The 17959-nt window shown below is 46.8% G+C and overlaps 1 protein-coding gene across 1 annotated transcript in view; it reads left to right on the top strand.

Moving 5' to 3' along the window:
* LOC138527269 (galectin-1-like) overlaps nucleotides 1-17959 on the top strand; it is a 93325-nt gene that overhangs the window by 50585 nt on the left and 24781 nt on the right. Inside the window, exon 5 of the mRNA XM_069638364.1 lies at nucleotides 14468-14651. Within this exon, the coding sequence (XP_069494465.1) occupies nucleotides 14468-14651 (184 nt within the window). The remainder of the gene's footprint in view (nucleotides 1-14467; nucleotides 14652-17959) is intronic.

The following is a 17959-nucleotide window of genomic DNA, read 5'->3' as shown; positions in this document are numbered from 1 at the left end:
TTCTGTGTGTTTTCTGTGTTAGTACTGCTGTCATGAGTGTGCCATTACAGTGTGAGAACAAATAGAATTCCCGATCATAATCGGGGGTCGCCAGGACGGGTGCTGTGGAAATGAGATCTTTCAAATGCAAAAACGCTGTGATCATCTCCTGTGTCCAGTTTAGTGCTGCACTCTCTTAATGTGCTTCTTTGAGTGCTTGAAGCAGGGGACATGTGTATGCTGCATAATCCAATATCCAGGCTCAGCAATAATTACATATGCCGAGGAACTGTTGCATATCCTTCACACTTTTGGGCATCCGTGTTGCACGCATTGCTGCAGTCCTGTCTGGGATTATTCTCTTCCCATCCTTAGATATAAGTTGTCTCAGATACAAAACCTCAGCTAGGCAATATTGCAATTTTCCTTTGTATACCTTGTACCTCTTCTGTGCTTACAGGTTCATCAAGGCTATGGACTCTGCACTGTTCTTCACTTTCACTGCAAACTAGGAGGTCATCTACATCCTGAATTATCATACTTTTGACATCAATATTGACAAGATCTTCATGCAATATCCTGTTGAATAGGCTTGGGTTTTCACAATAACCCTGTGGTATTCTGCAATGTTAATTTCTTTCCCCCCCCCCATGGTAAAGACTGTCAAGTTTTAGGTACTGGGGTCAAGCGGTATCGAGAAAAATGCATTTTTCAAATCCACCACTGTGAAACATGTGGCTTCTTTTGGAATACTGCACAAGATGTATGCTGAGTTCGAGACAAGGGGAAACTCCTTCTGTATGACATCATTAAGTGGGCAGAGGTCCTGTATCATCCTCCAAGCCCCGCCCCTCGCTTTTTGGATTGGATAAATCGCTGTGTTATAAGGTGAATTTGATGGTACAATGATACCTTTCTGCAGCAGTGCATGTATGGTTTCTTTTATTCCCACCTCTGCTTCCCTGGACAGGGGGTACTGTTTAACCCTTGGCAGTACTGCTCCTGGTTTGAGTTTTATTTTTACTGGTGTCAACTCTTTTAGGAGCCCTACGTCATGGGGCCTGTGGTCCACAAATTCATGGGTACCTGTTGCATATCTTTGTCAAATATTGACGGCGGTGCATCGACGGTGGCCATGAGGGGGTTGGCTATTCGTCTGTTTTGGATCATTATTTCACATCGCATGTACATTTCCATTATAATTTTCCTATCATTGACATCGTCAGTAAACAGCTCCTCCTCAGTTAAATCTCACAGTGCTAAATTTGGGTCTATGCACAAAACTGTTCTCCATTCACATCCATGGATGTCCAGTTCTATTGCCACAATACGTTTAGCTAATACTTGTACTCCCTGTAAATCTATAGAGAGGACCGAACCAGGCACAATTTCTGGGGCTGCCACTGGGGGACTCCCTTTTCCTTTCACATTATTTCTGGCACCACCCTCGCTAGAACCTGTATGCCATAGATAAACGTATCTGCATTAGTGGGCACCCCCCTTACTGATACTTTGTTTGTCAGGGTGTGGATCATAAGCATTGCTCGAAGTGGGCATGCTCCTGGAGTTGAACATACATGCCCCCTCTCGGTAAAAGAAATTGTCATGTTGAGCTTACTTAGGAGGTCCTTTCCAAGCAGGTTCATTGGCGAGTCTTCGTGACATAGTACGGGTGCTCACACTGTCTTTCCTCCCACTGTCACATCCAAATCTTTTGTGTAGGGAACCTCTAAAATTGCCCCAGAGAATCCCTGGGTTTCCAAAATCTTGCCCGACAGCGGAAACCGGCTTTCCACGAGGCATGATTTTTCAGCCCCCGAGTCCAGCATAAAGATGAACAGTGGTTCCTTGTGTGGACGTAGGGTAGTTGACAGGACTAGACACGCAAGTGTTCTCTGTGGGTTGTCCTAATCAGGATGTATATTTGTACCTGAAAATGAGAAAACGCTTTCCCCCACAACTGCTGTTCTGTGAAATAGTGCTGGTGCGTCATTTGCGGTAGTGACAAAAAGGTTTGAGTGTGTGTTTCCTATTATATTTTGACATTTAATTTGCTGTTGTCCTCTCTTGTTGTGGTGTTTGTGGCCCCTGCTGTGGTGGCTGGGGTCCTTGTTGGTACCCGTTATCATATTCTTCCCGCTGTCCATACACTCCCATTGGCAGTCCATATGGGCTGCCTGGTTGGGGGTGACCAAACTGTTGCTCATCCCCGAAACGTTGTGTATTTTGATAATACCACATGGGGCGGGCGACATTACCTTGAAAAATGGCCCCACCTACCACATGTCCAACATGTTCCTTGTCCCCTTCCTCTCCCTCCCTCGCCTCTCAGAGGGTGGGGCAGCTGTTACCGCCGTGACCTTCACCAGTTTATTTTGCACAAGTTTTGCCTCATCTGCCAACCTTCTCTATGCAATTTATTTTTCTCTTTCTTTGATCCTCCTACAATGGTGCACTATGATACTCTGTATTTCAGGCCAGCATTTGGCCTCTATCCCGGCAATTTTTTCTAGGGCGTTCTGTACCTCCTTTGGGAGTTCTCTTTTCATAATGAAGTAAAAAAGGGAGGTCGACTTGTCTCAAACTGTGCCCGTCTCCACATGTCCGACACCCAATTAATGTATTGCGCAGCATCTTCCTCATCCCCCATGGGGCATTGCATCCCTAAGTGTAAATCACGGGTGTCAGGGAAGGTTCTCCGCAATGCATCCCATACTTGAGCCCTTACATTACTGAAGGATGACCCATCATGACGGTAACAATCAATTGTTACTCCCCGAAAACCTGCCTTCACCCACACCCCCGTCTGCTTGATCACCCATGGCAGACATCAGCAAGCTCTTAACATCCCCTATGGCCAGTGGAACCCCTGCAGTGTTTTTCGTGAACGCGTATATCCATTTCCCGGCCTCTCCCGAGAGCGGTGGTAATGCTTTCAGTAGGTTTGTTTTATCCATCGGTGCCCAGGGTACATAGTGGGGCCTCCCTGCTCCCTTGTGAATGAGGGGCATCTATAATTTCGTCTTTCCTTTTGTTTTACTTACCTTTACTCCTTTCTTTTTCGTCACTACCATGTTCCCTACCCTACTCCTGAGTGTCCCTTGCCATCTCTCCCTCACCGGTTCCCCATCTTCCGGCTCGTTTCGCAGTGGCAGTGGTTGGCCAGCTGTGGCCAGTCCTTCCTCATACTCATCTAAGTCACTCCAACACTCATCTATTTCTACTTCCCTGCCAGGTGCTACACTACCTTGCTCATCACTTGCTTTGTCACTTCCTTGATCTACACGTAGCACTAAACTGGAGGTGTTTTTAGACGTGGCTGGCGATGGACTTTCCCTGCCTCCTGGCAACATTTGGCTCCTATCACACAGTGTTCCTAGCCGAGTTAATTCTGCTTGTGTGATGATCAGTTGTCTTTCTAGATCCCTAGTTAACGTTGCAATGTTTACTGGTGGCGCGCATGTAGGGTCATACAGATCTCTGGGATCACAAGGGCGTGGGGGTGCTGCTGCAGTTGTGGGTGGCGTGCTTGGCTGGTGCAGGTAGGACAGGTCATTAATAGAGGGTACAATTTTGTTGAGACTCCTTTCTCACTTTCTCCCCCTCCTCCTGTTATCACAGATCCCACCTCGGGGGACACTTCCTTCCCCTTCTCAGTAACAGGAGGTGTTTCTTGAAACATTCTCCAGAGATCAAAGACCTCCCTACTATTTTGGAGCTGTTTCCCCTTACACTTTGCTAGCAAATAGGTTGAAACAAGGTCGAATATCCTTTTGTCAAACGATCCTCCTTCTGGCCATACTTGGGACGTCCCTTCCCCCTTAATCTCAGTGAGCCACCGGTCATGATACGTCTTTATTTTCTTGCTGTAAAGAGGGAGGTGCTTACAAATGTGCATTAAGGAGGTATTTGTCCCCATGGGGGGGGATGTGGGGGGGTGTGTGGGGGTGTGTGTGTGTGTGTGTGTAGACATATACATAAGCGGACGTACTTTACTAACAACAATGAACCAATATCAAATATCAACAACACTGTGCTTTTACTCCCTCACTGTTAAAAACCTATTGGGTTCTCTCTCTACATTCAGTCTTTACATTCACCTCTCCATGGGACCCTTCTGGGCTTACTTCTACAAATATCTGCACACAAGAAAAAGAGTTTTAGCAAGATCTCTTGAGTCTCCTTAATATACAAGACTCCTACGTTTTTTCCTTTTTTACTTCCACTTATATCCTGCACTGGTCGAGACAATACCATGCAGCGCTTCCTTCCACCCCCTTTCGGAGCTAGGTTCCTGTATTCTCCTTTTAAACCGTTATCTCTTCCAAAACACCTAATGGTCATATAAGAACAGAGAAAGAAAAGCTCACTTATCATTACTCTCGCCCTCCCATACAAACTTAACCCGACTCCCAGGCAGTTCCTTCACCTTAAAACTTGTATTTCTTTTTTTACCCTGTTAACTTCCCCTCCTTTAAGTTGCTCACAACCAATACTCAAATGTCCGAGGTGATCCGAGAGCCTCGGTTCACGGTCTATCCACAATCAGGGCACTGCCCCCAACCAAGCCATGACCCGGCATGGCAAACAGTCGGGTATTTGCAATGGCCGGGACTCTTGGAACCTCTTTTGGTGTGTATGCTCACTGGTAAGCCACAGGTGGTGATGGTTTTGCTGGGTGCATTCCGGATCTCACCACATGACACGGGGGCCTCTTCGGAGCACCCACGATCGCGTAGCCGGGGCCACCAAGTGAAGGTGCTCACTCCCCAAAATGCAATAGTAGATAAATAATGAGGACACACCCCAGTAGGGAATGAGACCAAGAGATTGGTTGTTAGTGAAATAAAGGTTTATGTAATTCAGCATCCAGAGAACTCTGCTGCCTTGAGAGCGCTCTGGCAAACATTACAAAAATCATACATTATATGGACTGGAAACTTCACCATTGGGGTCTCCCTAGAGGGACACAAGGTTACATCAGGATTGGTGGAGAATACAATGACATTACAGCGACATAAGGGCCGGCTCCATGGGATGGGCTGGTTCAGATGTGCTGCTTCGTGTGACATGTCGGTCGGCCAGGCACATCAGTTTGGTGTGAAGGTCAGGTTGACTCCGCAGGAGGGGTTCACCCTGTCTAACTAAACTATATAACATTTCTGACACATGATGAACAATGTAGGACATGAAACATCATTCTAGAATGTGGGTTTACCAATACATTGCAAACACATTTCTGCTTTAGGCCTTTGTAGAGGTAGACAGGGGTGAGGGTCTCACCCCCATGTGCGTTATCTGAGGGTTTGGTTTGAGATTTACTCTCAAAGCGCCACAGAGCTAGGATGGGCAGATTGATGTGTGTTGGTTTTAAGAGTAATATATAATGACATGAAACTAGTTATATGTGGGGGCAGTTAGAAGTGGTCAGTGGGGAAGGGTCACACTTCTGTTACATCAAAGTGGAGAATGGAGGCGCACAGGGTTGTACAGGCAATAACTTTTCCAAAGGTGGGGGTGACTAGAGCAAGAACAGGTTTCTGGAGATGGATGAGCTACAAATCAGGATTCGCCCCGGTCACACACAGGGCAGTGAGCTCAGAGGAAGGATAAAAGAATACACTGCTTGCTTGCAACAATTCGCGAAGGACACGGGAGGGGGACGAGGGGCTATGATTGCTCGCGTTTCGCGGCACTGTTGAGAGGAGAGGAAGCTTCACACTAACTTGAATGCGGTCTAGTCTCAAAATGGAGCCTGGGGTGTCCAAGATGGAGGCCAAATGTATCTTGCAGTAGCCCCTCTTCCATTGATGCCAGGGATCTCTGCCACTGGGACCAGGGAATGGCAAGGAAGGTGTCCCCCCACTATTGCAAGAGCAGATGATCTCCTTTGTATTGTATGTACGGGTAGGCAAAACGATCCCTCCTTCCTTACAGATGCCAGAAATGCATTCCAGTTTTTTGGAGCTGGACAGAGGAAGCTGGATCCTCCCGCTTTGGCTCTGTTGTAGGTAGGTACAGAGGGCATGTTGGTGAGATGGGGCTGCTTTGGTCTGGTGGCAGTGGCACTAACAGATTTTTTGAAAGATACAGAGGGGCCGTGAGGGCAAGGCACTTGTGAGTGATTGCTAGCGTTTTAAACCAAATGTGCTCTTTAACTGGGAGCCAGTGGGCATCTCTTCTTGCCTTTGAGATGTGGTCCCTTTTTAGAATGCTTAGCGCTGCTCTGAGGGCATTGTTTTGTGTGATTTGTAGCCTGTTCAGGTTTTTGGCAAACATGCCTACAAACAGAACATTGAAATAGTCCAGTTTGGCCCCAATAGTGGCTCTGGGTATATTGAGGCAGTTTTTTGCTGATAGGTAGGTTTTGACAGCGTCAATGATTTTGGTGGTGAGTGCTGCTGAGGAGGCAATGGCACTCACCTGGCGGGTCATGGAGAGAGAGGAGACAATGTAGACTCCTAGGGTTTTCACGGCTGGTGATACAGTGAGAGGGGTATTCTCAATGTTGAAGGAGCGGTGTTTAGTGTCTAGCTTGTTCAGGGTTTCCTTGGACCTAACCAGGAGGATTTCGGTTTTGTCCCCATTGAGACACAGTCCATTAGCTGCCATCCATGCCTGGATGTAGGCATAGATTTTACAGCATGCAGCAGTGTCCTGTTCGTAGGAGCCAGTGAGTGGGTGGACGACTTGGGTGTCGTCGGCATAGTTTGTGTAGGCTATGCTGCTATTATCCAAGTCATTGAAAAGAGGTAGAGTGAAAATATTGTAAAGGGTGGGTGATGTGCTTGAGCCTTGAGGGACTCTGCAGTGAATGGTGGTTGGTGGGGCTCAGGCTCTCGTGAGTCTTCCTTCATGGAAGGAGATGACCCAGCTTTTAGCATCAGGGGAGATGTGTGCTGAGTTTTCGAGTTGATTGCAGAGTGTCTTGTGATCAACAAGGTCAAATGCTGCCGATAGATCAAGGAGCAGCGCAGGCTTCCTCTTGTCAATAATTTCCTCTAGTTGATTCTTGGGGTACAAAAGGGCCGACTCAGTACAATGGCGTGGGCGAAATCCCAAATGCCTTTTGCCAAGGATATTGTTCACTTCGAGGAAGTGTTGGATTTGTAAATAAGCGGCTTTGTCCAGAATTGTCAGCAGATAGGGAACGGTGGTGATGGGTCTGTAGTTATTCGGTGAGTTTGGGTCTAGGTTGTTTTTTTTCAAGAGGGGGCGGACCCAGGCCTCTTTGAGACAGGTGGGGATGGTGCCAGCGGCAAATGTGCATTAATAAAGGCTGTCATGAATGGGACTAGTGTTACTGTGCAGTCTTGAATGAGATTAGCTGAGCAGATATCACCCTTGCATTTGGATGGTTTGGTTTGTTTGATGATGTTTAGTACTTCAGTCTCAGTTACTACCCTAAAGAAGAACAGTGTTAAGTCTTCAGTGATATGGTTCATCGTGGGAGATGTGGGCCTGTTGGCACACGGTAATGCATTAAAGTGGGTTTTAATTTTCTTCTGCAGAAGATCTATTTATTCGAGAATGGCTTTTTGCACTCTGCTGCACCAGTCCTCATCTTTCACCAGATCTTGTGTAGAGGTGGCAGTTATGGCCAGTTCTTTGAAGGTGACGAAAAGCTCTTTCGACTCAGATTTGGTGTTACAGATTCTGGAATTAAAGGCTGATGATTTAGCTAGGATGATGGCTTTTTTATTATTCTACAGTAATTGTTTTGTACGCCTCTAGCGTGGATATTTGTGAGTTAGTTTACCAAATGGAGAGCGCCTTGCGCTTGTGGGAGCATAGTTCTTGGAGATCCTTAGTGAACCAGGAGTTTGTGTGATTTTTTTCTTTTCGCTTTCTTGCTCTCTAGGGGGGCAATGGTGTTGTTGGCTGTTTTAATTGTGTTGTTATGTTGTTCAACGAACACCAGGGGGTTGTTGGAGAAAGGAGGCTTGAGGGCCTGCACTTCAAGAAGTGGGAGGATCATATCCATAGTCAAATTACCTGAACATCTAGCTAGTGCTGGTGGGGCGGGAGAGTTGGTTTGGAGGATAGAGGTGGTGGTTGGGATGGAGAAGCGGATGTGGTGGTGGTCTGTCCAGGGGCAGGGAGTGTTTGAGCTGATGTCTGCTGCACAGTTGTGGTCAGCTACCCAGTCCATGATACGTCTTTTGGTGTGGGTAGGGTCTGTGATGTTTTGGATGAAGCCCATGTCCTGGAGTGCTGTGGCCAGGGACTTTGCTTGTTTATCTTTCGGGTCAATGAAACCCAAATTGAGATCCACAAGTTGGATGGATTTTGAGGTGTTTTTCAAGTTATCTCCTAGCATATGGAGTAGGCTTCCATTGAAGTTGAGTAGGTAGCCTGGAGGGCGGTATATGACATGGATAGCCATGGTACAGTTAGGTGAGAGGGAGAGTTTAACAGATAGAACGTCAGCGTTACCACCTAGTGGTGAGTTAGTTTGGCTGACTGATAGGGATTCCTTGACGATCAGGGCTACTCCTCCTCCTTTGGTGATGGGTCTATCTTGTCGGAAGTTGGTGTATCCTGGTGGCAAAGCTAGTGCAATGGCTGGGCCTGATGCTTTATGGAGCCATGTTTCTGTGATGGCAAGGGCATCCAAGTCTAGGTTGGTGATCAAGTCATGTATCTCTGTGGCGTGGGCTGCGAGAGAGCGTAAATTTATTACGTCACAGTGAAGTGGGGTGGACAGGCTTTTTTTGTGGCTTGGAGTTGGTTTAGTTGCCCATGGGGCAATTTTGGCGATGGGTGCCATAGAAGGGATGGGTTTGGCGGAGTGCTGGGGTTGTTCTGTCCGCTTAGGTTTAGTGTTAGTAGGTGCGTAATTGGAGCATGTGCCTAGAAAGTGGTTCCTAATGGGTGAAGGTCTCGGGTAACTTGGGTGCTGCTGGGGTTCAGTGCAGCATCTTAACCTAGCTAATCTATCAGCTAGGAAGTTAATGGGGAGATGGGTAGTGAGCTGTTGCTGGGTGAGGTAGGCATGGGCTTACTGAGGAAGGATGGTAGAAAAGGTGTGGGGGGAATGTCCGAAGGGTTTGGTGGAAGAGAGTGCTTGGCTGGTGGAAGTTGTGTAGGTGTCTGCTCGTGTCATGATGCGTAGATGGGCGTGGCCAGCGCCGGCTTCCATAGCAAGGGCAGGTGCTGTGGGGTACATACTTCTAGTGCACTGTTCTAACGTGTCACACAGCACACAATTTCAATGAGACAATGTAGTTCTCATGAACTGAGCAATATGTAGTTATAAACAATTTGTAGGATGTAGTTTTCCCCTACAATTACTAATAGTTTACAGAATGAATTTTTCACATACATATGAGTAATAACAGTTTGGAGGATGCAGCTACCAGGTAACACAGTTCTAGTGAGCCGAGCAGTACCTAGTTCTAGCGAATTGTGGCTAAATGTGGGCAGTGCAGCAGCCTAGCTAGGTGGCTTTGGCCGGAGGTTATTAAAAATTGTTTGCAGGATACAATTACTAACAGTTTAAAAAATGCATTTTTTCATATCCAAATAAATAATAACAGTTTGGAGGATACCATTTGCATTTACAAATAGTCACAGTTTAAAAGAAGCAGTTTGCAGATATCATTTCTAACAGTTTGCGGGATGCAGTTTGATATTACAGTGAGCGAGCCCCTACATGGCCAGTGTACTGCGCTCTGGAGTGTGCCATGGGATTCGGCCAGCAGGGTAGGCTAGTTCGGGCAGGAGTGTTGGGGAAGGAGCAAACGGGGTATCGGGCACATTCTTTTTCACCCTTCCCTGTTAATGGGGGGTGCAGTATAGACCTTGCGGAGGCAATGTGTGCTGGAAGGCAAGGCTGACAGGTGGGCACAAAGTTTGGAAGTAAATGAAGGTACTCGCGATTATAGTAGACACAGTGGTGTAGCACTTGGTCAATCAGCGGGGCATGCGGGTGGGAGTCTGGCACAGCGGCACGGACAGGCACATGCATGGAATGTCTTGTGCTTGTGGGCCTTAGGTGTGGCGGGCCGGCTTCTGCCTACTGGTGCCCTTCACTGCCTATAAGCCAAACGAAGAGCGGTTGCTAGGCAACCAAGTAAACAAAAAGAGCTTGAAGAAGCCTTCTTAGGTGAAAAACTCAAGGAGCAGCAGCTCCATGTGGGGCGTGCTGGTCAGCCAGGTAGCCTGGCCTGGTGAAATCAAGTTATCATCCAGTGATGGGTCTCCTGACGTGGGATGATCAGGGTAGGCGTTAGCTTGAACGACGGCTGGTTGTGGGCGATATTAGCAGGCAGGAGGATTCAAAGTCTAGCTGCTCCTGCAGTAGACAGGGACGTCGGGTGGAGGGAGAGCTGATCCCTCAACTCCGGCCGTGTTCTCAGCCAGCCCTAGCTGATGCACTGTGCCACAGATAGGGAGGGCCTTGTGCTTGTGGGCCTTAGGCGTGGAGGCCGGCTTCTGCCTACCGGTGCCCCTCACTGCCTATAGGCCAAACGAAGAGCAGTTGCTAGGCATGACAATATGTATGCCTAACAATACATCGGGTCTTTCCCCGGTTTCGGTATTACTACTATTCTTGCTTCTAAATATGAAGGGGGAAACTTACTGCTCTCACTAATGGCATTGAAGACCTTTGCCAGCTGTCCTGCAGGCAATTCTTGAAATTATATACCCATCTTCCTCCGGGGATTTCCCGGCCTTCAATTTCCCTATTGCTGTCACTAATTTTTCTGCTGTAATCTTGGCTTCCAAAACAGCAATAGCTTCAATGAAGATCTTTAGGATTGCCAGGCTTTCCAGCTATGTCCTAACTGAATCTTCCCCAGGATCTGGAGTCTTTCTGGAGCCTCATAGTAATCCGCAAAGCATCCAGGGATTCCTTCCTGCGGTCAAACCAATCCCCCATCTTTGTCCCTGATCTTTTCCACATGCCTGTGCCCTCTATTTCCCCAGACGCTGTTGGCCAGCAGTGACCCCCCACGATCGCCTTGTTCTTATTACCATTGCATGGCACATCTCATTTTCTTGACTACCTCTCCCATTAGTGTGGCATGTAATGACTGTCTCTTATCTAAAATATCTTTCAATAGGGCTGTCTTGTCACCGGATCTCCCAGTAAGCCTTGCCCTAAACCCCCAGATTTCCCTTGGTAATCTGTTTTCAATGAGTCCCCTTTGTGGCTTTTTCCGTGCCCCATCCACAATCAGCAGTCCCCCTATTTGTAGCCTTGGTGGCAACCCACACCAGATTGGGCTGGACTTCCCCTGTGCTATTTGTCTCGAATAACGAGTGGATCTCCTTCCCCAGAAATTCCCTGAAAATTGGGTTTCTAAGCAGGACGTCATGACAGCGCCTTCCTTGGGTGGCCCTCCATTTAGTGTTGAACTGCCTTGAAGCCATGACCATCTTGTGATCCGACCATGTGACTGTTTATACCTTAGGGCAGGTAATGTCCCTCTTCTGCTCTTTCAGGATGAGCAGGAGATCGATCTTAGTATAGGTCATGTGGCGTGGCAAAAAGAAAGTGTAACCACCAGCCTGAGGGTCGGAGGCCCTCCAAACGTCAACCCAGAAGTGGTCTTCTAGGAGGCTAGCAAAGCCCCTATTCTCTTTCCCCATTTGCTTGGTCGTAAAACCTCTCGCTGACCACCAATTCCAAACTCGGGTCGCCCACTAGGTTAAAATCCACCCCTACTAGCATATGTCCCTCCCCCTATTCTTCTAATGCTACAAAGATACTTCTTAAGAAAGGGAGCTGGTGCACATTCAGTACGTATACCGTGACCAGGATGAACATTACTTAATGTACCTGTTCCTTGAGGGTGTGGAATCTTCCCCCAAACTCCCTCTTAACCTTCTGGTGCCCTTTTATCTGGAAGGATCTTGCCAACACAATTCCCACCCCTTCCTTTGTAGGGTCTTTATAAGAAGCCCAAAACATTAGCCCCACCACCCCCCTCCTCAATGGCCACCCCACCCCCTACCTAAAGTGCATTTCCTGCAGAAACAAGACAAATAACTGGAGGCTTATATGTCAGTGACCGTTTGTTTGGGAAGTCAAGAGCCTTGAGGTTAAGGGTTGGCATTTTTAGCTCGACCATTTCCTTTTCTGGGAAATGTTCCTATACGAGAAACCTCTGCCCTGTGTGGGGCCCCCAATGCTCCCCTCTATGTTTGCTGGATGCCTGTCCTTTGCCCTCCCTTTCTCCTCTCCCCCCACCCTGTCCACCCACTCTATCCTATGAAAAAACTACCACAATCAAATTGCATATAGCCCTACTAAGTAGAGACACCTGGATATCTCCAGGTTGCCAGGGTATGTGGAGGCTAGTGGTGGGCCTCGCCTCCTCTACCCTGACTGGTAGGCAGGGGACAACAGTCTTGTTCATGACCCCACCACTGACTCATATTTTCATCCTCACCCGTTCATTTCGGTGGCAGTGACTGCCGCACCCTGGACTTTCTTGTTCCTCTTGACCTCCCCTCCTTCCTGTGCTCCTTAGGCTGGGCAAATGCACTATTGAAACATTCCCTCAGCTGCCACTGACTTTCCCTTTCTGGCTGTGCTTCTTCACTCTGCGATTTCTCAAGGAGGTTATCCACTTCTTCTCCCTGGTGTAAGACAATATTCTCCCCCTTAAACTCGAATGCCAGGGAAAAAAGGAAGCACCAGCGATATCTCACCCTCTTTTCCTGGAGCCATTTCATCAGGGCTATACATTTACAGCGTTGGTCCAGGGTATACACCGATATGTCTTCATACATTGTTACCTGGACTCCTTCCCATTCTATCGCGTCCAGCTCACGCGCCTTTTGCAGGACCTCTTCCTTGTTGCTGTATAGTGGCACTTTGCCAACACTCACCGCGGTCCCTTGCCAGAACCTGCGCCCTGGTGGAACTTATCAAATTTGATGTCTCTCTCTCTGCTGGGGCCCTCAGTAGCTGGCGTAGCATCCACTGCACATACTTTTCCATGTCTTGTGGCATTTCTGTGTCTCTGCTGGGGAGCCCCAGAATGCACAGGTTGCTCCCCTTTTCCCTGTTTTCAAAGTCATCCACCTTGCAACAGACCTCTCTGTCCCTGCGTTGAGCTCCTTTAGCCTCATCTCTACCTCAATGTCCACCATGTCTGTTGAGCGTTGCGTGTGCTCCAGTGCCTCCATGTGGACCTCCACCTTTATGACTCTTTCCGTGAGGGTCCCCTAACGAACCCTGGCCCTCTGCCCGAAATGCTTTTTACTCCATAAGGACAGCCTGGATATCCTGGTGTATGCCATCCAGGGCCCCAATCTCATGTCTGGCTCCATCTACCCCTGCCATAGTGCCCTTTCTGGTGAGGCCTGTCTTTATGCCCTTCCCTCCCTCTTGCTCTGCCTTGTCAGGTATGTGGGGATTTCTCACTCCTCAGGGTGGTAAGGCCACTCCAACCAAGTCCTTTCTGTGGCCCCCCTAGGCGGACAACTCTTCTCCTCTTACAAGTCCTCTGTGGGCCTGTGTGCTCTCCCAGGGCTTCACCAGGGTATGGCTGCCTTTGCTGCAATGTTGCTGGGGGGTCGGGGGGCTATCCTGTTGGAACCGGGCCACTCCTCCCACTCCTACGCCACAGGGTGCTGTGGGTCTGGGGCCCCCACCGGGCTTGGGTCGTGTCTGGGCCACTGCTGCACTTTCCCACCGTCTCACCTCTCAAAGGCCCCTGCCTGTGTGCTCTTCCCGGTTCTCCCCAGGGTATACACATCTTGGTCCAGGCCGCACTCCCCGATCCTTCACCAAAGGCTGCTACGGGCTGAGGGCCACCACCAGGCGCGGGCGTATCCGGCCCACCACTACACTCTCCCACCATCTGCTGTGTTATATTGGGGGGCGGCACCTCCTCCACCAGGTCCTCTCCCTGTCACCCTCTCTGTCGGCTGATCAACGGTTCCGGTGCTTCTTGTCAATTAGGCTTCCACTGGGGGGGGGGGGTTGCAGTTCTCCCCCAGCTCCAGTCTTCCCTGCACCACCTCCGTGGACATTTCTGTGGATCGTGGCGTGCCTTAGTGTCACTCCGCTTCATGATTCGCACTCCTAAAACGACAGCACTGCAGGGCCCAGGACCCGATCTGTCCATCATCGCTCGCACTGCAATGTGGGATCTGTGGGTAGGGGCTAGACACTGCAACACTCCGGGCATATTCCAGGCGTCCAACCAAGTCATGTCGGGTCCCCTATATTACTTCTTTTCAAGGCCAAGCGCTGAGCTCCTCTCTCACGCAGGCCATCTTCTTTCACGCCCCCTGGTGGTCTGGAATAGTTTGTTTTTAATAGTGTGAGCTGTTTTATAGAATTTTTTAGGTGTTCTTAGCTATCTCATTCAGCTATTGCATTGCTGTTGATGATGAGGCTGATGGATTGGTATCTGGTATGCAATTGATATTTGAATATACAAAAGAAAATGCATGTGTATTTGTCTGCTGTTTGCATTCAAAATCTTGCACAACCATCAACTTATGGCATCTTCGTCTTTTACAGATTCACAATAAATTTCCACAAAGATGAAAACAATATTCTGTTCCACTTTGATCCACGCTTTAACTATGGCACCTGCCAAAGTCTCCTCGTGTGCAACATAATGCAAAATGGCGAATGGGGAATAGAGGATCGCTTTGCTGGTGATGAACATCCATTTCCATTCACTCCTGGAAGACATTATACGGTAATTAAAACTGCATCTCTTTCATTGGTCAATATTTCAGTCATAATGTTATGCTTGAAAATTGCTGCAGGGCAATTAAACTTTCATTGTAAGCATGGTGGTAACCTTAAAACATGTGGCATTTCAAAAGGTTGCAGTATTTAAGATAGCACCCAATGATACGCTAGGATTGCATGGGATGTTTGCTGCCTTGGATACCCAACATGGAAGGCACTTGTTGGGATATGTATCCCTTGCAATGCCAACTCATAATTAGATTGCCTTTTTACAATGGGAGAAGTTTAAAATAGCTTGTTTTTTACCGTCACCTACACACTAATAATGAGTCTCAACAGTAAATATGTCAAAGGTATCCTACATTATTTATTCCTACAAAGGGGAGCCCTCTCAATTCACAATCCACTTAAAAGGGGCAGGGAGGGGGATTCATGACGGTGAGCAATATTTTCATTTTGATGCACTTTGCTGATGTTTTCCCCTGTGTCTTCTATCGACGTAGGATTGTAATATGTGCCCTGTGACTGTGAAAGAGGCAAGCCATCCCCAGGGCTGTGCTTGTTGACTCCCCGAACAGTAGAGTTGGGTCTCTTCAAAATGACCATCAAATTAATCACATAGTAATCATTCACACTCATTATCTGTAAAGTTAGCTAGTGCACAAGTGTTGTAATTTGGTTACGATGAAGACATCACGATTGTGCATTATCGCTCTGGGCCAGAGTCAATGCGATTTTATATATATTTTGACTCTATGCTTAAGTCAATTTCTGTAATAAGATGAAAGTCAACTTCTATAGTGAACATAAGGAGTGATCAGTTTGACATCAGGAGGTGCTTGATATAAGAATGCATATTTCTCAATTGGTTGTGACAAAATTCAACAATATGCATATTCAGCATAGGGTTGGCATGAAGGGAGGACAAGGTTGTAATGGCAATAAATATTTACCAAAAATGTTTCCAAAGCGCCTCACTGTAATTTTCTTGCAAATGTTCGCTTCATCACCTTTCCAATTCATATACGTTTTAGCAGTAAGTACTCTTGGAAGGAGTGCTGCCCCAAACCTAAAGGATTTAGCCTTGTACCACTGGCGTCTCTTCTTTGGAATTTGGCTGTGACTGGTATGTTCGCATGATGTTCTTTGAAGGATATGATCACAGTTATGCTAAAGATTCCTGCTCATCTCCCAAGTTACTTAATTCCTGTCGAGGCAAATTCTGACAACTCTTGCTGGAGACCTGCTCTCTGTCCCATTTAGCCAGATGCCTGCCAGAGCATCCTCAGAGCACAGTTTATTGCATCATAAAATGTCTTTATAGCATTATTTGCTTTATTAAATGAAACTTAAATACATAGTTCTAAAGTTACAAAATGATTATACACCCATACTTTTGAGGTCTTAATTATATTCACTTACACATAGCTTCCAAGATTTTAAGTTCCATGCTGAATCCTTGAGCCATTCCTGTTTTTTTCGCCGCACTGCATGCTGGGACTTGTAGGCCCCCCCCTTGCAATGGGAAAAAGAAACTACAAATTCCAGCATGTAATTGGAAGCAAAAAACAGGACTGGCGCGAGGTCGCTGCAAGAAACTGGGAAACTTGGTAGAGAGGCTTACATGTATTTAATATATAGAACAACATTAAAATACATCTCCATGAATGCATTACATTGATCCAGATCTCAAGAAGATAATTGTTGAGAAATTGCACACACAGCTAATTAAAAAGTTAATTAGAATAATGCTTTTTTTCCCCCCTACAGATGCTTATGGGTTCATTTTGGATTGTCCCATTGATTCCACTGAGGGAACTTCATATGAGTGCACTGCTGTACGTGCAGACCCCTCAGTGCAATTTCGGTTGTTTGCATTATGTTGTGTAGACAATAGATAAAGCAAGGAAAGCTGGGTTTCTGTACTTTTTGCTAGTAGTGGAAGGTGAATTTTTTAATTGAAAGGGCATAAATGTTTACCACAAATATGAAGTAGTGACCGAGCTTTGTGAAGCAGACCGAACCAACCAAGTGAGATTGAGGAGGAATGCCGGATCTCCCCCCAAGCAGCAAATTTTACAACTAATGGGTAAAATGGTGTATTTTACAGCACACCTTTAATGAGAAATTGGGTTTAAAAGCCACACAGTTTGGAATCAGCTTTGTAGAGCAACACATGAGAAAAATCCATTAGATGCCAAGTCACCAACAGTGCACAGGAGCATATCCCAATGCAGTTTCATGATGCCTTGCCAACAATATGTGTCAGTATAAAAACATTTTCAAACTGGCTGTGCCATACAATTCATTGCTGTCTGCACAAATATATTCCCACATAAGAACATATTCATGTTTGTTTTGCTCATAATGCCAGCAATTATACTATATGAAAGCATACCATTATAAATGGCAGTATCCCCATGTAAGAACATACTCCTGTTGGTTTTGTTGCCAAAAAACAAATGCCATTCTACAGCAGGAAAACATGTCCAGACTGGCTGCACCACAGTAGGCTAGTATGACCACTTAAGAGCACTCCTCGTGTTGACTTTCCTGCCAGTAAAAATGTGCATACCACAGTAAGAAAATATGCCCAGAGTGACTGCAAACATGTACGTCAGCATGGGCACATAAGAAACTCATGTTGGCATTCCTCTTGGTTCCAGTAGTAAATGCTATGCTACAGTAAGAAAACAAAATTGGTGAGGAAAGCCACATAAGGGCACTCCTCATGTTGGCTATACACTTGATGTCAGTAAAAATGCCACGCCACAGTAAGAAGATATGTTTAGACTGGATGTACAAATGTATGCAGCAATAGTCACGTAATAAGGCTCATCAAGATGTCTTTAACTTTGAAGGTTGTACAAATGCCATGCTGCAGTAACACAATTATTCCCATATTGTCTGCACTAATGTAGTCCTGTATAGCCATGTAAGAACAGTCACTATGGTGTCTTTACCTTACATGCCATTAACAAATGCCACACCACAGTAAGAACATGTTCCTACATGGCCATACTTGCTAACATCGGTGCAGCCTGGCTAGACATGTTTAGAACATGTCTAGAGTAGACACACACATTTGGACAAGTATGGCCACGTAAGAACACTCATCATGTTGTCTTCATCCTTTATGCCAGTAGGAAAAGTCCTGCCACAATAGGAAAATATCTCCTTATGGCCTGCACTAATGTAGTCCAGTATAGCCACATAAAAACACTCATGTTGGCTTTACCCCTATATGCCATTAACAAATGCTACAAAACAGTAAGAAAAAGTTCTTCCATGGCCATATTTGCCAACATTGGT

This window comes from Ambystoma mexicanum, chromosome 14, assembly GCF_040938575.1.
Source record: "Ambystoma mexicanum isolate Mex_15411 chromosome 14, UKY_AmexF1_1, whole genome shotgun sequence".
Lineage (NCBI taxonomy): Eukaryota > Metazoa > Chordata > Amphibia > Caudata > Ambystomatidae > Ambystoma > Ambystoma mexicanum.
The sequence above is the reverse complement of the archived record's forward strand: the minus strand, read 5'-3'. Positions and strand labels throughout refer to the sequence as shown.